This window comes from Mobula hypostoma, chromosome 8 (genome assembly GCF_963921235.1).
Source record: "Mobula hypostoma chromosome 8, sMobHyp1.1, whole genome shotgun sequence".
NCBI classification, from domain to species: Eukaryota; Metazoa; Chordata; class Chondrichthyes; order Myliobatiformes; family Myliobatidae; genus Mobula; species Mobula hypostoma.
In genome coordinates, this window is record NC_086104.1 from 75,649,541 (window position 1) to 75,667,002 (window position 17,462).

Here is a 17,462-nt window from a genome sequence, read left to right on the forward strand (position 1 = left end):
GTTGGAATCCCAATGGGATGTGCAATTTCACCCATCCTTTTTGTGTTAGCCATGGAGGTTATTGTGAGGGCTGTAGAATCAGTGGGACCAGGTGTCACACTTGATGGCGGAGAGGAGTTACCACCAATACGAGCGTTCATGGATGATCTTTCCCTTTTGGGTCCCAGCACGGAGGCAGTGGAAAATGTACTATCTAGACTCGAGGAGCTAATGGATTGGGGAAGAATGAAGTTCAAGACCAAGAAGTCAAGGAGCCTTGTTCTTAGGAGAGGAAAGCTGGTTGACTTTCATTTCACCTTTTGTGGAGAGGAGATTCCATCCATTCAGGACCAACCAGTTAAGAGCCTTGGGCGATGGTACACAGAGGAGCTGAGAGACACCAAGAGGGTTCAAGAGACAGCAGAACAGATCAGCAGAGGTTTGATGTCTGTTGACAAGTGTGGCTTGCCTGGCAAGTTGAAGTTGTGGTGCTTGCAGTACGGACTGATGCCACGGATAATGTGGCCGCTAACTGTCTATGAAGTGGCAATGTCCCACATTGAGGCAATGGAACGGAAGATCAACAAGTATGTGAAGAAGTGGCTTGGAGTACCGAGCAGCCTCACCAATGTTGCAATCCAAAGTAGCCAGACAAAGCTTACCATCCCAGTGCAATTCCTTGTTGAGGAAGTCAAGGTAGCCAAGGTAAGATCATTCTTGCTGCTTCGAGACTCAAAAGACCCTGTCATCAAGAACACCCAGCCAGATGTGAGATCAGGCAGGAAGTGGTCAGCCCGTGTAGCAGTTGATGAGGCAGAGTCCAGATTGAAGCACAAGGAGACAGCTGGGGCTATCCAACTAGGCCGCCAGGGACTTGGATGGACAACCCACAAGTGGTGGTCATCTTCTACAGGTAAGGAGTGCCGTGAGCTTGTAACACAAGAAATACGGGTGGTAGAAGAGGTTAACTAAAACAGCTGGCCTGGGCAAACAAGGGGCTTGGACCCGGTGGGAAAGTGTTGAAGAACGACACCTATCTTGGAATGTACTGTGGCAGATGGAACCGCTCTGCATTTCTTTTTTATGCAGAGCAGCGTACGATCTGCTCCCAACACCTGCCAACCTCAGCAACTGGTATGAAGATAAGACAGACAGGTGTGCTGCTTGTGGCAAGAAGGGAACACTTCAACATATCTTGAGTGCATGCAGAGTCAATCTTTCCAGCGGCATGTACACTTGGAGACATAACAACATTCTCAAAGTTATAACAGAAGCGGTTGAGCAGAGAGTACTGCAGCACAACTTATGCAATGTTCTGCGCAGCATGGGGCATGAGATATCATTTGTGAAAGAAGGCTCCAAGTCAAGGGTGTACAGCATAGGCTCACGATCGAGCATACTTTCTTCAGCCAATGATTGGTGTGTCAAGACTGACCTGGATGGGAAAGGCAGTTTCCCGGAGCAAATAGCTTTCACAACATTGCGTCCAGATATAATCGTATGGTCTGACAGCAGTAGAGAAGCGGTTATTGGTGAACTCACAGTCCCCTGGGAAGACAACGTCGATGAAGCCCATGAGTGCAAGTTAACCAAATATGCAGAGTTAAGATCAGAGTGCAGAGACAGAGGGTGGAAGGTCTCATGCTATCCAATCGAAGTAGGCTGCCGTGGGTTTATTGCGTTCACTCTCCAGAAGTGGCTGCGTGACCTTGGCTTCACTAGAAGAGAGATCAAGTCAACCAGCAGGGCTGTAGCTGAGGCAGCAGAGACAGGATCAGCATGGGTGTGGACCAAGTATGTCCAGGGGGGCAGATAGTCAGACAGTTTATACATATCTTGCAAACCCTTCAGTAGTTGCATAGACACCTGAAGAGTAGACTATCTGTTGGATGGAAGTGAGCAACAACTCTGATAGAGGCAGATGCCAAGTTTTTAAGCTCACCAGTGGAAGGTGGTGCTTTAGCACTGCTGGCACACCACCTCGCGGGAGTCTTGATCATATGTGGGCCGTAGACAGGTGGCAGATCAACTGATGATCCCATTGGTGATAGCACAGGACTGTTAACATCTTAGTCCATGTGTATTTTGTAACTCTAAATGGAGAGAAGATACAAAACCAAGTGCCAAGGGACTTGGGAGACGTGCAGAATTTCTTCAAGATTAATTTGCAGATTGAGGCTATGGTGAGGAAGGCATTACAATGTTAGCATTCATTTCAAGAGGGCTAAAATATAAAAGGAATAATGTAATTTTGAAACTTTATAAAACACCGGTGAGGCCTCACTTGGAGTATTGGGAGCAGGTTTGGGCCCTTTATCTTAGAAAAAATGTGCTGAAACTGGAGAGAATTCAAAAGAGATTCACAAAAATTCCAGGATTGAATGGCTTGTCATATGAAGAGCATTCGATGGCTCTGGGCCTGTATTCACTGGAGTTCAGAAGAATGAGGGGTGACCTCATTGAAACTATCGAATAGTAAAAGGTCTTGATAGAGTGGATGTGGAGAGGATGTTTCCTGTGGTGGTAGAATCCAAGACCAGAGCACACAGTCTCAGAATAGAGGGGCATCCTTTTAGAAAGGAGATGAGGAGAAATTTTTTTAGCCAGCGAGTGGTGAATCTGTGGAATTCTTTGCCACCGGCAGGCCGAGTTTTTAATGCATATTTAAGGCAGAGGTTGATAGATTCTTGATTGGTCAGGGCATGAAGGGATACAGGGAGAAGACAGATTGAGGCTGGGAGGAAAACTGGATCAGCCATGATGAAATTGCAGAGCAGACTTGGTGGGCCAAATGGCATAATTCTGCTCCAGTATCTTATGGTCTTATCTAAGCACTAATGGTAGATTCAGTCGCCTGTGTTTAAATGGTGTTTTGCACATGTTGATTTGTTGTAGTGCACTTCGATCAATAGAATTGTTGATTTATCTCAAGATGTATAAAATAAGATTATTTTTGTATTATTTACAATGAAAGATGTATATTTATTTTTGATGTCAATATATCTGAATATACTGTGTACATATAGTATTCCAGTGTGATGGCTGTCAGTAACCATTGGCCAGATATTGCAAATGCAAACTAGTGGTGGTATCGTCCCATTCAGATAAAGTCATTTTAATACACATTAGATTGTTGTATTCATATCTAGGCATTTGATAGTAAAAAAAATTAGAATTGTTTCATGAATGTTAGCTTGAAGAACCAGGAATTCTTTTGAGAGAAAGCCAAGAAAATATATTATTGAAATGTTTAAAATAATGAGGATTTAAAAAGAGTAATTAAAGAGGCACTGGGCTTGATCTGCATTATTAAAAGCTCACTGAAACGTCACTTCATTACATGCTGTTGACTTCTGTGGTTATTGTGCAGGTTTGGTAGCAGAGATTGAAGCTTAAGGACAGCACTCCCTGGAGATAGGGCCTTGGAGAAGGGAAATGTTAAATTGAAGTTGAGTTTTATCTTGGGGAAGTCAGACAGGCTTGTAAGAATTGGTAGAGAGGGACTGGAGGTCTCTAAAACCAGATGGATTTTTGAACAATTGAAAGGATTCTTAACTGTGTTAGATTCCCAGGACTGTGCTGGAACCTGCACCAAAAGGCCCCTTTTAATAGCAATGAAGTCATTGTTGTTCAATGAGTGAACAGTGATGGCCAAATTTCCCTGGTAAAAATGCAGACGTATCCATTGAGCCGGAGGGTTTTATCTCTTTTAGGATGATAAGAATGCCACGACATCTAGTAAAACCCATGGAAGAGGGCTTTGTATCTACATTAATATGAACTGCTGTGAGAACACTTTGGTAGTAATGACCCACTGCTCACCTCTGGTCAGAGTTTTTAAATGGTGAATTGATTCTGTTGATTGTGGTTGCATACAGCCCCCCATTGCTAGTGTTGAGGGAGTACTGCGTGAGCTCTGTGGTGCTATTAGTAACCTCCAAACTATTCACCCTAATAGTTTCTTTATTATGGCTGGTGACTTCCACCCTGCCAACTTAAAAATAGTCCTGCCTCAATCAGTGGTGAGAACACATTAAACCTGGTTTATAGCAATATGCCTGATGCATACAAGGCTGCCCCTGCCCCCACCCCCACCTTGGATACTCTATACACTTATTTATTATGCTCATATCTGCATATAGACTATTGATTAAATGAGTCAAACCAGTTCAAAAAGAGATAAAGACCTCACCAGAAGGAACAACCTCATCATTACAAGACTATATGATAAAAACATGGACTGGAGCGTGCTCAGGGAGGCAGCTACCTACGACCATCACATTAACATCGATGAATATGCTGTATATGTGACTGGCTATAAGGAAAAGTGCATTGAAGATGTCGCCATTATTAAATATATCTCTGTGAGGGCAAATCGGAAGTTATGGTTAACAGCAGACGTCCAGACATTGCTGGGAGATCAGAGATGCAGCCTTCAGTTCGGGGAATAAGACAACAGCAATGTATTCCCAAATCATCAGAAAGGCAAAACAGGATTATTCACAGAGAAGTTACATCCATTTCTGTGACACCAGAAACTAAGCTGCATTGGGAAGGCATTCAGACCATAATGGACTACAAGTACACTTTGTACATCAACAGCAGTGATGCCTCTCTTCCTGATAGGCTGAATGTCTATTACGCCCAGATTGATGCATGGAATGATGTTCGGCAAGGAAGGCCCTCCTTCCCCCTGAGGTGCAGGCACTCATATCTGGCCGTAATTGATTTGAGGAAGACCTTAGCCAGGGTCAACCCATGTAAAGCTCCATGGCCTGATAATATTATCTGGTCAGGCGCTGTGAGACTGCTCAGTCAATTAATAGAGGTTCTAACAGACATACTCAACATCTCTCTGGTATAGTCCACTGTCCCCGCAGGCTTCAAGGCAGCCACCATCATCCAGGTGCACAAGAGGGCGATAGTAACTAGCCTTAATGACTACCATTCAGTACTGCTGCCCTCAACAATAATAAGTTTTTGAGTTGCTGGTTATGGATTGTAATCTGCTACACTGGACCCTTTTTGCTTATTGCTCAAATTGACCAAAGGTTCATTTTATTGTCAAGTAAAGGCATCCGTTAGTCTCATGAGACCATGAACTTGCGCCTTGGAAGGTTTCCAGGTCGCAGACCTGGGCAAGGTTGTATGGAAGACCGGCAGTTGCCCATGCTGCAAGTCTTCCCTCTCCATGCCACCGATGTTGTCCAAGGGAAGGGTATTAAGACCCATACAGTTTGGCACCGGTGTCGTCGCAGAGCAATGTGTGGTTAAGTGCCTTGCTCAAGGACACACACGCTGCCTCAGCCAAGGCTCGAACTAGCGACCTTCAATCACTAGACGAACGCCTTAACCACTTGGCCACGCGCCAACACTATTGTCAAGTATGCATGTGTAATATAACTCTGATATTTGTCCACTCCAGATAGCCATTAAATACAGGAAGACCTTGAGTGTTGATGAAAGATTTCAACCCCCGCCCCAAACTGGCATGAGAAAGAAAAGAAACAAAACTTTTAAACCCCAATAGCCTCTGCCCCCACTCAGTCCTGTGCCACCTGGAAAATGGTGCCTCGTACACCAGGATATGTGGTGGGTCTCAACACCTTTCTCTGTAACTTGATCTTGGACTTTGGTCAGAAAGGCCACAGTCAGTCCTCATTGGCAGCAACATTTCTAGCTCCACCACACTGAAAACTGGCAACCCCAGGGCTGCGTGTTTAGCTTTCTGCTGTTCATGCTGCAGATGTATGACTGCATTACTAGATCCAGTTGAAACTGAATCATCAGGTTCACTGATCACACAACAGAGGTTGGCCTCATTAACAACGATGACAAGATGGTGTACAGAGAGGAGATAAAGTGGCTTGTCGAATGGTGCAAGCACAACTTGAGCCTCAACGTGGACAAGACTAAAGAGATGATTATGGACTTTAGAAAGGTGCAGACTAACCACTTCTCAAAGCACATATATGTCTCCTTCGTGGAGACAGATAGGAGCACCAAGTTTTGAAAGTGCACATAACAGAGAATGCCACCAGGTCCCTCAACACTACCTCTTTAGTCAAGAAAGCCTGGCAACATCTTCACTTCCAAAGGAGATTGAGGTGAGTGAGGCTTCCCACCTCCCCAATTCTAAATTTTTACAGGAGACCCATTGAGAATGTTGTGACCAGCTGCATCATTGTCTGGTATAGGAATTGCAAGCAACCTACAAAGGATTGCAAGGACTGCTGAGAGGATCATCAGGGTCTCTCTTTCACCCATCTGACATATTTATTAGGAGTGTTGCATATACAGGGCCCTTAGCATTGTCAAAGGTCCCTCCAACAATCTCTTTGACCCTCTACCTTCAGGCAGAAGGTAGCAGAGCATTAGGACAAGGAGTGTGAGGATGGGAAACAGCTTCTTCCCCGGGCTATGAAACTACTAAATTCCATACCACCATCCAGGTCTCATCACTGATGAAGTGCCATGAATATTTATAAATTATTTTCTAAATCGTGAGAAGATCCAAAAATCTGAGATGCAAAGGGACTTGGGAGTCCTTGTGCAGAACACCATAAAGGTTAACTTGCAGGTTGAGTTGGTGGTGGGGAAGGCAAATGCAGTGTTAGAATTCATTTCAAGAGATCTAAACTACAAGAGCAGGGATGTGATACTGAGGCCTTATAGGGTACTGGTGAAGCCTCACCTTGAGTATTGTGAACAGTTTTGGGCTCCTCATCTAAGAAAAGATGTGCTGGCATTGGTGGGGTTCAGATGTGTGTCACAAGGATGGTTCCGGGAATGAAAGGGTTATCATACTAGGAACATTTGATAGCTCTGGGTCTGTACCAACTGGAATTTAGAAGGACGAGAAGGGATCTCATTGAAACCTTATGAATGTTGAAAGGTCTGGACAGAGTAGATGTGGAAATGAAGTTTCCCATGCTGGGGGAGTCTAGGACAAGAGAGCATAGTCTCAAGATAGAGGGTTGTCCATTTAAAACAGATGCAGAGAAATTTCTCTGAATTTGGAATTTGTTACCACAGGCAGCTGTGGAGGCCAGCTTGTCGGGTGTATTTAAGGCAGAGCTTGATAGGTTCTTGATCGGACATGGCATCAGAGGTTATGGGGAGAAGGCCAGGGAGTACGGCTGAGGAGGGGAGAAAAGGATCAGCCACGATTGAATGGCAGAGAGATGGGCCAAACAGCCTAATTCTTCTGCTACGTCTTAATAGTTTTATACTATTTACTTTTAAAATTGTGTCATAAAGTCACCTATTTTATTATTTGTTAGTTTATTTGTGGTAATATTACTTTGTGTTGTGAGTTGTATGCACTGTGTTGTGCACCTTGGTCCAGAGGAACATTGTTTCATTTGGCAGTATACATGTTTATGGCTGAATGACAATAAATTTGAACTTGAACTTGATTTCTAGGTAAATTCTGACTGGGTACAGATTTAAAATTCATTGTAAGTGGAATTGGTATTGATAATACATACTGTAATAGCACTACAGTTCTTTGTCAGTACTGGAGGTGGTACTTAATTCCACTGCATGTCAAACAATATGATTGTGTAGGAAAATAAAAAAATATTTGCAGCGTCTGGAAATTTGAAATAAAAATAAAGAAAATGTTCGGCTGGCCAGGTGGCATCTGTGGAACTAGAGTTAACTTTTCAAATCTGATGACACGTATTCAAAACCGAGAAAGTGGTCTAACAAAGAGTCCTCAGCATAAAATATTAATCCTATTTCCCTTTCTGTCAGAATTAGGTTTATTATATCATATGAAATTTGTCGTTTTGCAAAGCAGTGCAATGCAAAGACAAATTTACTATAAGTTGCAAAATAAATAAGGTAATAATAATAATAAGGTAGTGTTCATGAATTGTTCAGAAATCTGATGGGAAGAAGCATTTTCTGAGTGTGGATTTAAAAGGTTCTGTACCCCCTCCCTGATGGCAGTAATGATAAGAGGACATGCCCGAGATAATGAAAGTCCTTAATAATGAATGTCAGCTGCTTGAGGCACTGTCTCTCAAAGATGTTCTCAGTGGTGGGGAGGGTGGTAGCCATGATGGAGCTGGCTTTGTCTACGATCTTGTAATCTTGTGCATTGGAGCCCCCATACCAAGCTGTGATCCAACCAGTCTGAATGTTTTCCTCCATCCATCTCCAGAAATTTGAAAGAGCTTTTACAGATGCTGCATGATCTAAATGTCTCCAGCAATGTTTTGAATATCATGTGCAACTGAATAAAACAAAGTGTTGGAAATTCTCAGCAGGTTAGAGAACATCAGTGGAGGGGGAAACAGTTGATATTTCACATTTTTGAATTTTCAGCAGTTTTGTTTAACTGAAATCTCAATAATCACTATGTATCTTTCCCCACAGACTCACATATCAAGACTTCCACCAGGAGCTGTGGCCGGGCAATCACTGGCAATTGAAGGTGGTGTTTGCAGGCTTCGAACCTCTGTCTCACTCCAATAATTCTACCACACACAGAATCAGATGAACTAACTATAGTCTACTTCTTATATTTTAATTATATAAATGTGATTATAAAAAGCAGATTGCGAAGTTTATCTTTTTTTGGTACCACAATAAAAATTGCACTTTGTACTTTATATATCCTGATTATGCAAGTACTTGCTGCTTTTTTTGACCCATATTATCTGTCTAAAATAAAGATGATTGTAATTAACTTTGCTGGAATGTTCAAAAGTTTGTTACCAGATTTTTTTCTTGATTAGTACACAAGTTGTTCCAAAAAGGTAAATGAAAGAAAACCACCCTTCCAGTTGACTTAAGTTTCAATCAATGCATCCATGCTTTTAATCTGAAAGGATCAGGATCGTGTTACTTTGGCACTTGGTTCGGTAACTAGTAAGTGCCTGTGATTTCATCATTATTGATTACATCACAAGTTTATTGGCTAGTTATAATATATTTACCAATGTTTGGCTGTTAGTTAATGTGAGGTTTGCTCAGATAAATACATTTGTCATATACAGAGATACTGATAAAAGATATGATTGTGTGCACAATATGCTGATATTGTATAAAACAGCGTTAAATGATTTAAATGTGAAACTGTTAACCATGCTGTTAGTACTGTCATGCAGGACATGATATTGAATTTATAGCAATTTGACTGAAAATTTGATGACATGTAACAGTGGGTGAAAATTATATGCTTAAGATAAAAACAGTAAAATTGTAGATTTAACTAAACTTCGTGCAATGTATGTAGATCCTAAATGTTTTTATTTTTTATTTTAAATTACGTACAATTAACATATTTGATACACAAGTCAAATTGTATTATGATATCCTGTAAAACAGTACTTCGTTCACATTTTTTGTTTAGTTATGTTTCAACAACAATTGGTATGTGAGAACACCTGATTTTGCTGAGTTAACCAATTTATGCAGTTTCTATTGAACAGGAGCATCCAAGTGTAGGACCTGTCCATGGTAACGTATGTAGAGGCACTTAGTATGAGTATTAAAAACAATTTTAATGCTGAATCACATAAGGTGATATCAAGGTGAGTGACCAAAGGCTGGGCAGAGAGATAGGTTTAGGGAATCAGAAGAGGAAATGGAGAAATTTATGGAGGAAATTCCTGGGGGGCTTTAGAATCTTAGAGGGATAACACCACCACCAATGAGGGAACAAGTAAAATGATGTAGCTTTTAACGTCTATTTATATGTTGGCTTCATAGATTTGGTTGACAATTTGTGGGAAACCTCAGAACACCAGTGAAATCCTGATTCACTGGGAGCAGTGCTTGTTAAATGCTTGATTTTATCTAATATAATAAGCCAGAGCTAGTCTTTTTTAATTGTGGATCCAGGACAATCAAAGATAAAGAGTGCAATCTTTTCCTAAAAGTGTACAATCTTTCCATATTATGAAAAGTATTTTGAAACTTCTATGTAATAAATTCTCTTTGTCATTCTTTCTTATATACATTTGATGGTTATTATCACTATATTTCTGGATTCTGAGTTAAAAATATGCCTCAAAGCTACATATTAAGCAATATTAAATATTTATTACGTATATAGGTTAGTGTAGTTTTGTTTTCCGTTTTGGAGTGCCAATCTACTATTTAATTTTAAATATGTGATAGAAAACTACAAAGGACTACCTTTGATACCTCCCTCAACCATCTGAAAAACTAGCAAGTGGGAGTTTGTGATTAGTTCATGAAAATGTTGAAATTCATTTTACAGCTATGAAAACTTACAATTTGGAGAAGTTCATTGACAGAATTTATATTTTACTGTTGAATTTAAATGTGCTATTTTATATTGAGTTTACAGCAAAGATAAATAGTCTTAAATGTAACTATCTTGAGCAAAGCTTGAACGTATCAGAGCTGGTGTTGCACTGTACTAATTCCATTATATTGTATGTAGACTGTCGGGGCTAAATGAAAAGCTTTCATTGGTGCTTTTAAATTGATTACAAAACATGTTAATGTTTTATATGCTTTAATAAAATTTTGCAGACTTCTCTCATTTGGAAAAAATGTGTGTGAATATTTGCAGATTTAACAGAACTGGACATAAGAATATGCTCAAAGAATTTCATTAAAATGAAGTTGTGTATCATTAAGAAACTACAATAAAATCTGGTTTAAAAGTTCAATGCTTCAAGCAGCACCTGTTCCATGTTTAATTATTGCCTTGCCGTAAACATTAATTATTTGGTAAATATCTCTGCTTAAAAAGAACAGGATAATATTCATCTTGGTTTTTCAGTTCATTAGAAGCCTAAAATTTTGAAGTTGAGAGAATGTGACAAACCTATGTGGCATATTCTGACTTAATATCTTTCCACAGACTAGACACATCTATCTGTCTTCTTTCAGCAGACTATGTGCATTCACCCTTTCTAGGCCACTCATCATTTTATAAGGTGACATGACTTTTATAAGGTCAGCTCCTAGTCTCCTACGCTCCAGTGAAGAAAGTCCTAGCTGTTCAGCCTTTCCATCTAACTCAGGCCCCCAAAGCCCTGGCAACATCTTCAGTCTTTTCTGCATTAAAGCCAATTTGATGTTCTTAGCACGGTGACAGGGACTGAATACAATACTCCTAAGTGCAGACTCACCAACATCTTGCACAACTGCAATGCAACATCCTAACTTACATACTCAATGTCCTGATGGACAAAGACCAACATGCAAAAAGCCATCTTCAACCCATTGCACCACTTACATTGAATTATCTTTCTATTACAAATATATAATTCAGAGTTCATAATATTACCTTGCATCAATGATTGTTAAGCAAGGGCATGCCATTCAAAATTGAATTTGATGCTAAGAGGTAGAAATTAAACGTTTCTAATGGAAAGCTGAATCAGTTAAGTGAATGGACTCCATTCTTTACATTTACAGCAACTGCATACGTGTTGGAATAATAACTTGGCCTCATGTCATAATTAAGTAACAGAAATGAAGGTCCAAGCCATATGTAGATTTTTTTTTCATTCAAAAATTAGGACAAATCAAAATTATAATGGCTAGTTCAATAATATTTTCAGTATTAATATAGATTACTGGAAACATTCATAAATCTAAGGAAATAAAGACAAATTTGCTGGACAGCATTTCTAAATTGATTATTTTCGGCAACAAAGACTGGAGATTAATATTTAATAACAACCTGCAGATGGCCTTGCATTAGACACAACAAGCAGGTAGAAATAGATGTGTTTTTCTTCCCCCCGAAGATTGGCAAAATATGGACAGCAGTGTATTTCAAGGTACAGTGCCTATAAAAAGTATTGACCCCCCCCCCCCAGAAGTTTTCATGTTTTATTGTTTTACAACATTGAATCACATTACATTTAATTTGGCTTTTTTGCCACTGATCAACAGAAAGGACTCAAAGTGAAAACAGATCTCTACGAAGTAATTTAAATGAATTACAAATACAAAACACAAAATAATTGATTGCACAAGTATTCACACCCCTTTAATTTGACACACCAAATCATCACTGGTGCAGCCAATTGGTCATAGAAGTCACATAATTAGTTAAATGGAGATTATTTTTGGAGGCCTGTGTGCGGTCAAGGTATCTGGAAGGTCCAACTGCTGGTGAGTCAGTACCCTAACAAAAACTACAGCATGAAGTCAAAAGAACGCTCCAAGCAACTCTGCAAAAAGGTTATAGAAAAGCACAAGTCAGGAGATAGATACAAGAAAATTTAAAAGTCACTGAATATCTCTTGGAGTACAGTTAAGTCAATCGCCAAGAAATGGAAAGAATATGGCACAGCTGTACATCTGCCTAGAGCAGTCCATCCTCAAAAACTGAGTGACCGTGTAAGAAGGGGACTAGTGAGGGAGAACACCAAGAGACCTATGTCAACTCTGGAGGAGTTACAAGCTTCAGTGGCTGAGATGGGAAGAGACCACGCATGCAATGACCGTTGCCCGGATGCTTCAACAGTTGCAGCTTTATGGGAGAGTGGTAAAGAAAAAAACACTGTTGAAATAAACTCACATGGAATTTTGGCTAGAGTTTGCCCGAAGGCATGTGGGAAACTCTGAAGGTTCTATGGTCTGATGAAACCAAAACTGAACACCACACATCAAAGCACACCATCCCTACTGTGAAGCATGGTGGTGGCTGCATCATGCTGCAGGGATGCTTGGCTGCAGCAGGCTCTGGGAGGCTTTTGAAGGTAAACGGTAAAATGAATGCAGCAAAAATACAGGGAAATCCTGGAGGAAAACTTGATGCGGTTTGCAAGAGAACTGCAACTTGAGAGAGGATTTGTTTTCCAGCAAGTCAATAACTCCAAGCATAAAGCCAAAGCTACATAGGAATAGTTTAAAAACAATAAAGTTAATGTCTTGAAGTGGCCAAGTCTGAGTCCAGACATCAATCCAATTGAGAATATGTGCCTGGACTTGAAAAGGGCTGTTCACTCTCAATTCCCATTCAATCTGACAGAACTTGAGCAGTTTTGTGAAGCAGAATGGAGAAAAATTGCAGTGTCCAGATGTGCAACTCTGATAGAGGCCTATCCACACAGACTCAAGGCTGTAATTGCTGCCAAAGATGTATCTACTAAATACTGACTTGAAGGGGGCCACTACTTATGCAATCAATTTAAGCAGGAGAAAATTTGCAAATGCTGGAAATCCAAGCAACACGCACAAAATGCTGGAGGAACTCGGCAGACCAGGCAGCATCTAGGGAAAAGAGTACAGTTGACGTTCTGGGCCGAAACCCTTCAGCAGGACTGGAGAAAAAGATGAGGAGTAGAGTTAAAAGGTGGGGAGAGGAGAGGGAGAAACACAAGGTGATAGGTGAAACTAGCGGGGAGGGGGTGAAGTAAAGAGCTGGGAAGTTGATTGGTGAAAGAGGTCCAAGGTTGGAGAAGAGAGGATGGAAGGCTATGGAGGAAAGAAAATTGGGAAGAGGTGATGGATAGGTAAGGAGATAAGGTGAGAAGGAAATGAGAATGGTGGAGGGGGACATTACCGGAGGTTCAAACAAATCGATGTTCATGCCATCAGGTTGGAGGCTACCCAGACAGAATATAAGGTGTTGTTCCTCCAACTCGAGTGTGGCCTCATCACGACAGTGGAGGAGGCCATGGATAGACATATCGGAATGGGAATGGGAAATTGAATGAAAATAGGTGGCCACTAGGAGAACCCACTTTTTCTATTGACTATATCGAGTTTAGAGTGGATTGTGCTTTTAAAATCATGCCAGGATTGAAAACAAGGGAGATTAGTGTGCAACCTAGTCTTTAGGAGCATTCAGTCATATAGTACAGAAACAGGTCACTTGCCCCATTAAGTTCACACTGACAAACAGGCACCTTTACATATTAATCTACTAGCACTTGGCCTATAGCTTTCTATGCCTACATGATACAATTTAACTGCTCATCCAGGCAGTTTTAAATGCTGTCTTTGACCCCACTTCATCCATTTTCTGAGCAGTACTTTACAGTTATTCATCACTCTATGTGGGACAGAGGTTCCCCCTCAGATCTCCTCTAAGTCTCTCACCCCTTCCCTTAAATCTATGTCCTCTGGTTTTATCTACCTGATGAGGAAAAGCTTGTTACCCTTTAACCACCATGGAGACCAGACCTAGCCTCTCCAGTGTTCTCTAGTGCTATCACTAGAATTGCATGCAGTATTCCACCTGAGATTTATCTAATGTTTTATAAAGTGCAACATAAGCTCCTTGATCTTGTATTACATGTCTTGATTAATGAAGCCTCGTGTCCCATATGCCTTCATTTATCTGCACTGTCACCATCAAGGATCTTTGGATGTCTACTAATTTCCCTCTGTTCTTCAACTTTCCTGAGGAGCCTACCATTCACGGTGCATGTCCTAGCCTCATTACCCCTCCCCAATAAATAAGGTAATTAAACAACATGGGGGAAAGGCAGGTAAATGGAGCTGAGTCCATGGTCACATCAGCCTCAGCTATGATCTTATTGAATGGCGGAGCAGGCTTGATGGGCCAGATGGTCTACTCCTGTTGTTAGTTCCTTTGCTTTTTATACTGTTATAGGTTCATATTTATCGGAATTAAACTCCATCTGCCATGTCTCAGCCCATTTCACAAAAAGGTCAATATCACCCCATGGCTTAAGAATATGCTCCACATCAACAACTCCATCAGTCTGTCATCTGCAAACTTGCTCATCATACTTCTCTTACATGCACATCAGGTACATCACCAACAGCAAGTATTGTACTTCCAGAACACTACTAGTCACTGGCATCCAATCACATAAAAATCCCTCCACTATCATCCTCTGTATCCTCTTGCCAAGATAATTTTGGATCCAATCAGCCAACTTGCCCATGACCCCATTGGCCTTAACCTTTGGATCAGTCCCCCATGTGGGATCTTGTCCAAGGCTTTATTTATGTAAAGCACATCCACTTCGATGAAGTTAAAAATTTTAATTGGATTGGTTAAGCAGTATTTGTCCTTAACAAAGGCAGGCTACCTGTGTCTGATTAGTTCCTGTCTTTCCAAGTAACCATTAATTCTGTCCATCAGAATTTCTTCCAATACTTTACCATATGCACGTTAGGCTCACGGGTCTATGATTACCAGGCTTTTTCCTGCTACCGTTCTTGAAAATTAGGACAACATTTCTCATCTTCCAGTCATTTGCAACCAGTGAAGATTTAAAAATCTCAGTCAGAGCCACAACAGTCTTGTCCTTTGCCTCTTATAGGAGCCTGACAAAAATTCTCATGGAGCTCCAGGAATTTGTCCACTTTATAGCCAACAATAGCCAGCACACAGGAGGCTGAGTGGTGTCATAACAACCTCTCACTCAATGTCAGCATGACCAGGGAACTGATTGTAGACTTCAGGAGAGGGGAACAAGAGGTCCATGAGCCAGTAATCAATGGATGATCAGAGGTGGAACGGGTCAGAAACTTTAAAATCCTGAACGTTACTATCTCAGAAGACTGGTCCTGGTCCCATTATATAAATATAATTGTAACAAAGACACAACAGTGACTCTACTACCTCAGGTGTCTGCGGAGATTCAGCATGTCATCAAAACTCTTGGCAAACTTCTATAGATGTGTGGTGGAGAGTGTATTAACTAGCTACATCATGGCCTGGTATTGGAACATTAATGCTTTTGAATGGAAAATCCTACAAGAGGTAATGGATTCGGCTCAGTACATCACAGGTAAAGCTCTCCCAACCATTGAGCACATCTACATGAAACACTGTTGCAGGAAAGCAGCATCCATCATCAAAGATCCTCACCACCCAGGTCATACTCTTTTCTCACTGTTTCCATCATGTAGAAGGTACAGGTACCTCGGGACTTGCACCATCAGGTTCAAGAACAGATACTACCCCTCAACCGTCAGGTTTATGAACAAAAGCGGATAACTACACTCATCTAATTGAGATGCTCCCACAACCAATGATCTCACTTTAAGGACTCTTTTGTTATTTCATGCTCTCGTCTTATTGCTATTTATTTATGTTTGCACTTGCACAGTTTGCTGTCTTCTGCACTCTAGTTCATCTTTAATTGATCCTCTTATAGTTACTATTCTACAGATTTGCTGAGTATGGCCAACAGAAATAATTTCAGGGTTGTACATGGTGGTATACATGTACTCCGATAATAAAATTTACTTTGAATTTTGAACTATAAAGCAGTTCCACCTTTTTTTTAAAAAAACGGAGACTTGCACTGGAATTTCACCACCTTTGCTGAACCCTCCAAGTACATAGAATAGCACAGCACATTACAGGCCCTTCGGCCCTCAATGTTACAAAGTCCATTGTCTTTGTGAATACTGATAAAAAGTGTTCATTTAGCATTTTTTCTATCCCTTTTTTCTCTACACACAGATTGTTGCTCCCCTTTCCTTAGTTATTTTTTGCCATTAATCTATAGGAGATACCTTTGGAATTTTCTTAATCCTCTGCGACAGTAATATTTCATGTGATGTTAACTGCTCTCCTGATGTTCATAGTCGGCATGTGAAGTAGAGCAAAAACACTTCCCTGACATATAATCAGTTTGGTAGATCTCCACAATTAGATACAAGCAAAACTTGATTCAATAGAAAAGCTCATCAATACAGCTCATACACCCGCAATGACAACATTTATGTGTAAATGTAAACACAAAATAATCTGCAGATGCTGTTGTCAAAGGAACACTCACAATGCGCTGGAGGAACTCAGCAGGTCAGTCAGCATCAGTTGAAAAGATTAGTCAATGTTTCGGGCCGAAACCCTTCGTCAGGACCGAAGGAAGAACTTTGGGGAGGGTTTGAAGAATGCTGGTAGTTGAAAAAAACAGTAATTTGAAAGACAAAGGGGTGGGGGAGGGGAAGCAGGGAGGTGATTGGCAGGAGAACAATGCGCAGTAGTAGAAGGAGGCGGAACTATGAGGGAGGTGATGTGAAATAGGGATAGAGGAAGGGAGGGGGAGGGAATTACCAGAAGTTGGAGAATTCGATGTTCATACCAAGGGACTGGAGACTACCTAGACGGTATATGAGGTGTTGCTCCTCCAACCTGAGTTTAGCCTCATCATGGCAGTAGAGGAGGCCATGTATGGACATATCTGAATGGGAATGGGAAGCAGAGTTGAAGTGGGTGGCTACTGGGAGATCCTATCTGTTGTGGTGGACGGAGTGGAGGTGCTCGACGAAGTGGTCCCCCAATCTGCGTCAGGTTTCACTGATGTAGAGGAGGCCGCACTGGGAGCACCGGGGAATTCTCCAACTTCTGGTAATTCCCTCCCCCTCCCTTCTTCTATCCCTATTTCACATCACCTCCCTCATAGTTCCGCCTCCTTCTACTACTGCGCATTGTTCTCCTGCCAATCACCTCCCTGCTTCCCGTCCCCCATCCCTTTGTCTTTCAAGTTACTGTTTTTTTCAACTACCAGCATTCTTCAAACCCTCCCCAAAGTTCTTCCTTCAGT

At 41.2% G+C, this 17,462-nt stretch overlaps 1 protein-coding gene across 2 annotated transcripts in view; it reads left to right on the forward strand.

The window, feature by feature from the left end:
* The window catches only part of tasp1 (taspase, threonine aspartase, 1), a 144,390-nt gene extending 134,979 nt beyond the window's left edge, over positions 1-9,411 (forward strand). For both annotated transcript variants that reach the window (XM_063056141.1, XM_063056140.1), the window contains one exon: positions 8,365-9,411. In XM_063056141.1, the coding sequence (XP_062912211.1) occupies positions 8,365-8,420 (56 nt within the window). In that variant the 3' untranslated portion in view covers positions 8,421-9,411. The remainder of the gene's footprint in view (positions 1-8,364) is intronic.
* Positions 9,412-17,462: the final 8,051 nt, after the last annotated feature.